The 11,242-nt window shown below is 35.8% G+C and overlaps 1 protein-coding gene across 1 annotated transcript; it reads right to left on the bottom strand.

The window, feature by feature from the left end:
• Nucleotides 1-9,418: 9,418 nt before the first annotated feature.
• On the bottom strand, nt 9,419-10,966 carry LOC108458693 (uncharacterized). The gene is made up of 2 exons (XM_017758098.1): nt 10,621-10,966; nt 9,419-10,536 (listed from the first exon to the last, which is right to left on the bottom strand). Exons 1-2 carry the CDS (start codon nt 10,964-10,966, stop codon nt 9,419-9,421), a joined length of 1,464 nt encoding a protein of 487 aa, XP_017613587.1.
• Nucleotides 10,967-11,242: the final 276 nt, after the last annotated feature.

Below are 11,242 nucleotides of genomic sequence, written 5' to 3' on the forward strand. Positions count from 1 at the left end.
TAGTTGATAATGATTTTGGTTATTTGTAATGGCTTGTAAATGTATATGTTTTGGTTTGTAAATATAGCCATGAGATTTGGCTTAATTTGGTGGATTTAGTTATGTACATATATGTGCATATATGGTTGGTATGGTGAATTGACGGATGGATATGTGAATGGCTTATATTATGAGGCTTGTGGATATTGATATGGTAAATGTTGAATAACTGATATTGGACATGAATTGTGCTTGTGATTTGGTGTAAAATGATGTATCTTTGAGAAAGGTTTAGTTAGTTGAATTGTATATGAATTTTAGTACAAATGGGATGGTATAGTTTAAGATTCGTGTATTGAGAAAATTGGTTTAGATCATGCATGAACTAGGCTTGAATTGATTGTTTTAAAATGCCTATTGATGCTAATATATTGGTAAAATTGGTATACTTGGCTAAAAATGTTTTGATACTTTTTAGCTTAGAGCACTGACTTGTTTTAAGAATATTTTATCTAGTTGAAAAAATCTATACTTAGTTAAAATAATTTTAACTTGATTTTGAGAATGATTCACTAATTTTCTAAATAAGAATTGAAAATTTTATCTCTTAGACTTCTTTTGAAAAATCATATAGTCAATTTTGTTTGATAAATTTTATTCAAAATCCTTTAATTTGTTATATCAAAATATATTTTCAAATAAAGTTTAGTTTAACAATCTTCCTCTTTTGATATAATAAAACCTTTGATAAATTTGTTTTTGAATATATTGCTCCCTTTAATAAAAGTCATTTTGAATTTAAGGCCAAAATAAAAATTGACATATATTTTCAAAATTTGACGTTCATTTTTACTTTGAGAAAATGGTCAAATAATTTGCATTGCATGTAACACCCTACTTAAATTATTTCTGTATCTGTAAATATCTGACACAAATGTATATCTGCTTCAGTGGTTAAGTGTTCTGGGTGTGTGTATGAGGTTTTGGGTTCAAGTCCTACATTTTCAAATTTTGTTATTTTTCTAATCCTAGCCTTATCCTTGGTAGATTGGGTTATATTCTATATTTGGTAAACTCATATCAGAATGAGTTTGCTAGTTTGAGTGGTAAGGAGTTAGTATACTGGAGGTTCTGTGTTCGAATCCTTACGAGAGCAAGGGTATTAATTTTTGTTCCGATTGGCTGAGGGAGTTTGGGTGGTCTTGAAATTCTGAGGTAGTTAAGGTTGAGTGTTAGTGGGAAGTTAGGATATTGTAGGTGGTTTTATTTTGATTTCATTTTGATTTTATTCTTTTTTTTTCAAATATTTTCTCTCTCTTCTCAAAACTTTCCTCTGACGTTATTCTTCTAGTTTTCTCTGTTGTTTCTAACACTCTTCCCCTTTTCGATAAATCTTTGTTTTGTTCTTCTTCTTCTTCAATTCTATTCGTGAATTTATCGTTCAATCTTGCCTTTGGATTTGTCGGGTTCTCTAATCGATTGGTAAGTAAACTTTGCATTCCTATAACTTTTTGTTTGGAGATTTTAGTGATGAAAATCTGTAGTGATTGATTAGTGGTAATTCGTGTTTAAGAGTAGATTGTGGGGTAGGGAATTGCACTCTAACGGTTTAGTGCGCGTTAGAGGTGCCTTGTCGTCTGTGGTAAGTCTGTTCCGTGTTGATTCTTGTGTTGAATTTGTTAATCAATCTGTTAAATCGATGTTGGGTATTCTAGTTTTAGGTTTCAAAAGGCTCGGGGATTATTTTTGTATCAAAATCGTACATGGTGTGTTCCCAAAACGCAGAAAATCAAGTTTCGGCGAAAGCTGAAAAACTGTTCTGTCGACGCCACATAGGCATGTGCTTGTCCATGCACGAGACACGACCGTGTATTTGACGAAGGCATGCCGTGCGCAAGACACGACCATGTGATGGTGTGGGGGGTAGGCCATTTTTGGTGTGTGGGCCCACACGGGCATGCCACACGGGTGTGTGGGTTTTAGGCCAAACTGTGTGTGCCATACAGGCAAGGCCAATCAGGGCGTGTGGGCCCACACGGGCATGTGGGCCCATATTTATGAAATTTTCCCTACGGTCGCATAGGTCACTCCGATCAACTGTGGGCTTACTGTAGGGTTGGTAAGGGCTAACCAAACTCCAAATTATGTGATTTGATATTCTGATAGTTTGCTCTGAGTAGGACACCATTATGCATGTCTGATTATTTTGTTACATGTATGACATCTGTATGTGAGCATGTTAAGCATGATATTTCTGTATCTATATTTTGTATTTATGATTGGGGTAGGGATCGTATATGTGGAGGAAGTGATCTGTTCGGCAACCTTTCGCCTATATTCTAGTAGCTTGACTGCATATTCTCTGTTATGTGTAGTATTGACACTATATAGTGTGTAGGGATGGGTGGGTGTTTTTAATCCCACATGGTGTGATGGGATGTTTGAAGTTGTTGTGTAGAGGATGGGGTAGGATTCTATATATCTGTTCTACATATCTGATTATGTTATCTGTATCTGTAAAGGACTTAGGTCCGAATCTTAATCTTACTATATATGTGATTTTTGTATGTATAGCATGTCAATTTCTGTTGGGTTACACACTGAATTTACGAAAACTTACATCTGTTCGTCTGTTCTATTCAGGTAATCCTCAGATTTAGGTAGATCGGGGCAGTGGAGTCTCTCGGTGACCACTAGACTATGAACTGATCTCTCGGTGACCACTAGACTATGAACTGACTTTAAATAAAGGTTTTATTTAATTAAGGATTATTTCTGGGAGTTTTCTAATTAATGGACTCTCTAGACTATTTGGTTTTTCTTTGGATTTGGGTTTTCAAATTAACACTTTATTTGAGACGGTTAGATAAAAACATGGTTTTTATTAAAATAAAAGCTTTCCAAAAATATGAACATGATTTCCAAATATAACGATTTCTATGAATTCCGTTGTAAATTATGTTTTGGTAAATGAATTCATTAAATAACGCTTTCAGTAATAGTTAAAAATGAGTATGGGTTATAAAACTAGAATGATTTATCGAAATGACTCTGTTTTCAAAACCCTTCTTTGTGACATCTTCGGATTCGGCCATAACGTCTAGGCCAAGTTTGGGGTGTTACGTTGCATAAAGTTATTATAATTTCAATCAATTTACCTTAATTTACCTCAATTTACCTTTTCTTCTCCCACTTTTTGTTATATTGAAATAGACAAATAAAGCTTGAGGAGAAAATAACGGTTAGTTAAAAAATTATGGACATGAAGAAATAGAGAACTAACATAAAAATAACCAAAGTATTTTATAATACTTAATAAACAATAAAGTGCAAAAAGAATTGTCGAAACCATTTTTAAATCAAGTTTTGGAAAATGAGAATCGACTTTAAGAAAAAAGAAAACGGGAGTCGCCACCAATCTTTTTAGGTGTGATTGGATCACCTTATAAAACGTTTTGTTTTAAAACATTAATTTTGGTCTACGAAAATCGAGAAAACGAATTCGGGAGTCGGTTACGTACGAGGAAGGGTTAGCACCCTCGTAACGCCCAAAAATTGGTACCTAATTGATTATCAAGTGTCTTTAATGTCGGAAATTTGAAAGTTTTATGATGCAAACCTATTTTAATTAGAATGTCTCAATTTTGAAAATTAAGGCTGACTTATTTTAAACGAGTCAAAACATCACATCCAGTAAGTTAGGACGCAACATTTTAAAACCTTTGAAACTAAGCTCGTCTTTCGAAAATTTCTATCTCGAAACAACAAAACACCATATCCAGTAAGTTAAGACACTATGTTTTGAAATCTCGAAATAATTGTTTAAGTTTTGAAAACTCAAAATCACTTAGAAGGGTGCTTGACTATTCGAATTCAACGAGACAAGTCGCAACCCAGTAAGTTAGGGCACTACCTTTCTCGAAGTTTCCAAACATCAAGCATTGCCTTTTATTTTTTTTTAAAAAAATCTTGGAATATTATTTTAAATGATGTTTTAGGATGACATATTAATGCATCATGAAGCATAGATGTACAAAATATTCTAACATTTCCATACAAACATAAATAATATCATTAAGACAAAACTAAATAACATGAACATACGTTTAATGAAAAAATCATACTAGGGTAAATATAAGATAATAAACAAATAAAAATATGAGTAAACTAAAAGAAAAACATAATACATGCAAAAATTATACAACAATATATATCATAAAATAGCATATAAAAGAAATAATTAAACATAGCATATAAAAAATGAAACTATGCACAAATAAGATAAATGACATACACTAAAAAATGAATAAATAGAACATTTACAAATTATAAAAATATAATGCAATAGTTCAAAATACATGAAATGATAATATAATATATATACATGCATAGGAAATATATATTTGAAAATAAACTATATAAAAAGGTTAAATATTATAATATATAAAATACATAATCAAATGTATAAAAGATAGGAATAAATATACATATTTGAAAAATGAAGAAATTAAAATAAAAAAAGGGTTGAAAAACTTAGATAGACTAAGAATAAAATAAAAACAAACCACAGAGAGTAAGAACGCAAGAGGGAGAGAAATTTGAGTGAATGCTCTCAAGAATTCTTATTGCTTCCCAAAACTCAAGTGATTTACAATGAAGGGAGAGGCCTCTATTTATAGTTGAGTCTCCCTAAATCTAACGGTACAGATCAATTACATCAACGGTTAAGATTAAAAGATATCTACAAATTAAATCTCCAAGATTACAAGATCATATCTTCAAGATTGCATATCATATCTAAGATTGCATATCATATCTAAGATTGTATCATATCTAATATTGCATATCATATCTAAGATTGCATCTCCTTAAAGATTATATTTCCATATGAGTCAAGCTCATAGATGGACCTTCAATCTTTTCAAGCAATGGGCCATTTCGATTGGGCCAAATTATATGTTTGTAATTCTGTACTGGACTTGGACTTTGTTTTTTTTTTGAACTTATTTCTGGGCCCGGGCAAATTTGAGTGTCTATAGCTGCCCTTCTTTGCTCATTCATTGTATGTAACAGAATAGAGCAAAGACTATAAAGGACCAATTTTGCCGGGGCTCACGAGTCTTGAGTTCTTGATCCTTGATCTTCTTTAAATGGCCTCTTGACGGCTTCAATCTGCTTCACTGCAACTCAGGAAGGCGATATCTGCTATCTTTGATCTGCTCTTCGTCTAATATAGAGACGCCAAATCTGTTATCTTCGATCTGTTTTCTGACAATATAGAGATGCCAAATCATCTTAGATCTGCTTCAGCGTAAACACGTAAAAGCAAAATCTACTATATCTTCTATTTGCTCCTTCTGAACACAAAGATGCCAAATCATCTTGGATCTGCTTCAATAAAATCATATGAAGGTTAGATCTGCTATGTATCTACTCTCCGTCGAAATGGAGATGCCAGATCTGTTATCTTGGATTTGCTTTGGTGTGAGAACATCCGAAAGCCAAATCTGCTATGTCTTCGATTTGCTCTCCGTCGAATATAGAGACGCCCGATCTGCTATCTTCGACTTGTTCCCTGTTATTGCAGAGATACCAAATCATCTTGGACCCTACTGCTTATGGGGTTAAGGTGCATTGTCTTTGATCTGCTCCGCTACTGGTTAGGGATAAGATCTGCAAATTTAACCTGTTACCCTACTGCTTAGGGGATTAAGGTGGGTCTTCGATCTGTTCCACTACTGCTTAGGGAGATAAGATCTACAAATTTAACCTGTTACCCTACTACTTAGGGGATTAAGGCGAGTCGTCGTTGGTCTGCTCTGCTACTGCTTAGGGAGATAAGATCTGCGAACCTGTTACCCTACTGCTTAGGGGATTAAGGTGAGTCTTCGATCTACTCCACTACTGCTTAGGGAGATAAGATCTGCAAATTTAACCTGTTACCCTACTGTTTAGGGGATTAAGGCGAGTCTTCAATCAATTCCACATCTGTTTAGGGAGATAAGATTTGCAAATTTAACCTGTTACCCTACTGCTTAGGGGATTAAGGCGAGTCTTCGATCTGCTCCACTACTGCTTAGGGAGATAAGATATGCAAATTTAACTTATTACCCTACCTGCTAGGGATTAAGGCGAGTCTTTGATCTCGCTCCACTCTCGCTTAGGAGATAAGATCTGCAAATTTAACTGTTACCCTCTCTTTGAGGGATTAAGGCCTTTGAATTTTGTAATTTTCAATCAACCTTGCTACATTGTCCTTTGGGAATCCACCAGTAGAATTGATTTCTGGAATTTATGCTTATGCCAAATAATTAAGATGCCATGATCGAAATGAGTCAAATGCTCCTAATTAGACATATTATGATGCAAAATGTTTATGAAAATAACTCCTATTTCGGACATCATCACTCATTCATCTATCGAGCTTTCCACCTCATTCTTCTCGACATATCAATCACACTCTGCTCGTATACCTTGAATCTTCTCCATTAATTTGGTCTACCGTACCATTCCCCGAATGTTACGACCCACTGAAGATGTTTCTAAAATGATCCTTTCTTAAGATCAATATTGCTTAAAACGTCCAACCACCTTTTGGACTGAAGAAGAAAATCTCTCGAGTATCTCCAACCCATACATATAGAATTCCTTAAACAATTGTCTTGTTTCAGTTTCTTGTATTATCTAAAAATTTCCAGAGTAATATGCAAAACTTCGTTTGTGAAGATATTTTAGTTCATCTATCATTATTTCAATGCAACATGCTTTATGAATAATGGGAGACAAATAAATTGATCCTAAGGATAATTAGATTTGGACAAATTATTGGAAGAAATGCAAAAAGATTAACCTGAGAACATATCTTTGCGAAGAAAAAGAATCCAAAGATAGTAAATAGGACAGAGATCAGATGCCCCAGATATCGCCACTTGAGCGTCTATACACCAGCTCTAGGAAGACTTTCTTGAGTTCAACATGTGTTTAAAAGATCCTAAGTAATTCGTTGATACCTTGATATGTAACATACTTCACTTCTCGTCGAATCCGGTATAACAAGGTCACTGTATGACTTTCCAAATTTGAGCTGCCCTTTCGGGTTTTCAACTCAAAACCCCTTTGGTCTCAAGGCACCTTTTGCGGGTTTTCACATTGGTCTCTCCATTTTTTTTTCTTTTTTTCTTTTTTCTTTTTTTCTCTTTTTCTTTTCTTTTTTCCTTTTTTTTTTGAAATAGAAGTCCCAAAGTGCCCTTTGCGGGTTTTCACCTTGGCTTCCTTTCTCCTTCAGACAAAGTACTCCTTGACCGAGTCTAAATTCACTGGATCAGATAAATTCTTCCTATCCATTTCTTGTCAAAATCAGTGCACCTCTAGAGAAAGCCCTCTTCGAAACATATGACCCTTCCCAATTCGACATCCTTTTGTATGGGAAGGATCTCTTTCAGCACAAGGTTTCCTTTATGAAATTCTTTTGGACGAACCTTCTTTATCATAAGTCTGTGTCATCCATTCTTGGTACATTTTCTTAGGATGAATACTTTCAAGTTAAGTTTACTAGAGGTGTTCAATTCTTGACTCCATCAAATCTTGGAGGAAATATCTTGATTCATAAACCCATGAGAAAGGGATTGCCCCAGCAGCAGTCCTGGCTGTTGTTTGTCAAACCCTACAAAAAGATGGTTCAATAATTCTCAGCAGACAAGAATGAAGTTCTTGACTTTATCCTTCAACACGGAAAGGCGAGGTATGTGGATTACTCCGGAACATACATCCCACCATGACTCGATGATGTTTCAAGCATCCCTAATCTTCATAAATTGCCCCAACCGTGAAGTCGCCAAATGAGCGTAGCAAATAGGAGCCACAACAAATATGGCTGTGGTGCTCCTTTGATACATATAGGATAGAGAATGAACAAACTATTGCAGATCATTAGCCAAAAACCCAGCCTGGTCTAAGAGAACATGATAGTGGGTCTGCCTCGTGATTCCAATTATTCCAGCATGGGTACCAAGGTAAAAATCATTGTTCTTTGGATGGCATACTTTGTTGTCAATGATAGTACCATGTAGCACATTGTCAGGAGATCCCTGAAGTCTCGATAACTTGATCAAATCATTTGTTCATCATTTGACTAAACTGAGACTCGCTATCTCCATGACTTGATCAGGCTTCCTCTTCTCTGAACTTGTATAGAAGTCTAAGAGAGTTTCTCTCATGATCTGCTTTGTCAGAAACTGGTTTGAAGAGAGAATCTATCATTTCAAGCTTCAGAGACTGTGTATAGTCTGATGCTCTATAGCGGGAAATCGATAACTATTACGTTGATCTATCCAATGTAGCTATTGACAGCATATCAGACTCCCTATGAGATCCATGCGCTGCATTCATTCCAAGGATGATAGTTGGGATCGTTGAAGCCGTTTGCCCCAGCATAAACATAGAAAGTAGGTGGTAGCGTTTTATGCCAATTTTTACCAAGTTTCAGTCATCTTCTATAACTTTTGTTGATTTTTCTTTCTTTCTTTTGGCAACCTTTGATGTGTTGTGGCATGGCGCCTACTCTTTGAACAAACTGCAAACCTTTGACATTGTGCAGTTGGATATGATCCTTTTTTTCCTTCTTTTTTTTTTTTTGAAACTCGATGACTATTGACTTTGTAATATTGGCATATGAAGCTATCTCCACCCTCTTAACGGAGCAGTTAACAACTACAAAGATGAACCGTTGTCAGCTTGAAACTTTTGACGGGCCCATAACATACATGCCCTATAAGTCTTGACTTATTAGATTCGGCATTAATGGTATAACTGATGCGATCCCCTTCCATGGTGAACCAACAGTGCCCAAAGCTCTTGTTTATCCTGGTCATTATGAATCCTTTTGTATGTGTTCTTCCGACATTCCTATGGACATCTATGAATTCCCATAATAGTCTCAACAAGGTCTTGTTTTGCCTCTCTGGTTATGCACATTCCAATTTCTCAATCCTTCCTTCCTCTAAGGCTAAATTCTCTACCACCTCTTCATGGGGTAAAATTTGCTGCTCTTCTTGCTTTACCATTTCCAACAAATCAGAAGATAAGTAACAATCTCTGTCATCTTCAAAAATATCGAGATCCCTCTAAACACATGTCGCGCTCAAAAGGAACTCTGAGTTTGTAATATCGTTGCCCCAGTCTTTGATATTTAGGGATCTATGATAAGCACAAAAGAATGTACAAGGAATAAATGTATTCAAGAATGTTTATTTACATGTTATGAATGCAATGAAAATTTATAAAGAATATTAAAGGTCAAAAGAATCAAAATGAAAGACTATTAACTCAGATGAATAATAAAAGTATGTTTTATTAAAATAAAAATGTCTGAACATGAGCCCATTTCACAAAAGAAATCTTATTTCTCCTAGGCTTTAGAGCAACAAGAATGTTTTGAATATTACTTCGTATAATTTCTGAATACTACAAGAAGTTCCTCTGCCTTCCAATTGTTTAAGGAGCTTTCCAGTTTGTAGGGACAAAAACCCTTCAGATTTCCTTGTTCAGCCTCATCTTCCCCAATCACATTTACCCCCTGATCGCTATGGTTTGGCAATGGGTTCTCTGTATCAAACTTTATAACACCCATTTTGGTGAATTTTTTATCCAATTTCTTGAAGGTAGTACAATTTTCTATGAAATGTCCTGTTATCCCTGCATGGTACTCACATTGAACATTTGCATCATACCATTTGGGATATGGAGGTTGCATTGGTTCTAAGTAGAAGGGAGCTACCACGTGTGCATCAAATAATTTCTGATAAAGTTCTTTGTACGTCACTGGAATGGGTGTGAACTGGATCTTTTCAGAATTCTGTCTCATACCAGATTCATTCCTTTGCGGACCCTGCTGTCCTACAGTTACTGCTCTTGGTTGAATAATCGTAGCTGATTTCAAGTTATAATTACTCGCATTGTTCACCTCATTTCTTCTTGAGGTTGATCTCTTAGCAGTTTCCCCTTCTATCTTACCGTCCCTTATGGCGTTTTCAATCATTTCCCCTGCCATAACTATGTCAACAAAATTTTTTGTAGTATTTCCAATCATATGGGTAATGAATGGAGCCTTTAAGGTGTTGATAAATAGCATAGTGGTTTCCTTCTCCAAGAGCAGTGGTTGAACCTGCATAGCAATCTCTCTCCATCTCTGTGCATACTGCCTAAAGCTCTCATTAGGCTTCTTCTTTATGTTTTGTAGCTTGATTATATCCGGAGTCATGTCAGTCACATGATTGTACTGCTGTATGAAAGCTTGTGCAAGATCCCTCCATGAATTTATTCTGGCCCAGCTCAACTGATTGTACCACCTGGCTGTTGCTCCAATTAGGCTGTCTTGGAAACAATGGAACAACAGTTGATTATTGTTCACGTAACCCGTCACCCTTCTACAAAACATCGTAATATGGGCCTCTGGGCAAATAGTTCCGTTGTACTTCTCAAACTTTGGCATCTTGAATTTGTGAGGAAGCACCAAATCTGGGACCAAGCTTAGATCTTTGGCATCAACTCCCTGATGCCCTTCAGCACTTTCTAAGGGCTTAAATTTCTCCTCCAACCATCTACAACATTCCTTCAACTATTTTGTAGATTCGATTCTTGTACCTTCCCTTTCAGCCATATCTAAGTCAGGAATGATTGGATTAGCAAGGTTGTCACCCAAATCAAATCCTGAGGCAGTTGGGAAATTCATAGGGATTTCGGTATCGATCGACCCATGTTGAGGCATTATAGTGACAGATGGCCTCCTAGGAGGTGGGTTGGGTAAAGCCCGCAGGATTGCCATGGGAGCCTTTCCCTTATCAATGGCTCTCAGTAGCTGAGCCATCTCGGCCATCATATTCCTTTGAGCCTCTAACATTTGCTCCCTCATATCGTTTTGCATCTTGGCCAATTGCTCCTGCAACTGGTCTTGCATATCCTTCTGTAACTGTTCAAACCTTTGATCCATATTCTTGGTTTTTGCTCGAGTTCCGTATGGATGCGTGATTTCTAGATTTTCCCTAACTTCCGTAGTAATTTTAACTAATTAGGGTCTTTCTATAACTTTGAATGCAATGATGCGATGAGATGCAAATGCATGAATGCAAAAGGTATCGATCTCGATTCAATCTTATTTAGAAAAATTTATTTAGAAAAAGAATATCTTTACATATAAATGGATTACAAATACGCTTTCGCCCTAATTCCTAAAGTTTTAACAACAAAACAAACTCTTGGCCATGAT

The sequence above is a fragment of the Gossypium arboreum genome, chromosome 4, assembly GCF_025698485.1.
Source record: "Gossypium arboreum isolate Shixiya-1 chromosome 4, ASM2569848v2, whole genome shotgun sequence".
Classification (NCBI taxonomy): domain Eukaryota; kingdom Viridiplantae; phylum Streptophyta; class Magnoliopsida; order Malvales; family Malvaceae; genus Gossypium; species Gossypium arboreum.

Bases quoted from the DNA above. Each gene is read 5' to 3' on its own strand.
- LOC108458693 (XM_017758098.1), bottom strand. From the start codon at position 10,966: ATGGATCAAAGGTTTGAACAGTTACAGAAGGATATGCAAGACCAGTTG. The intron at 10,537-10,620 runs GTACAAGAATCG...AAAGTGCTGAAG, and splicing joins AGATATGGCTGAAAGGGAAG to GGCATCAGGGAGTTGATGCC.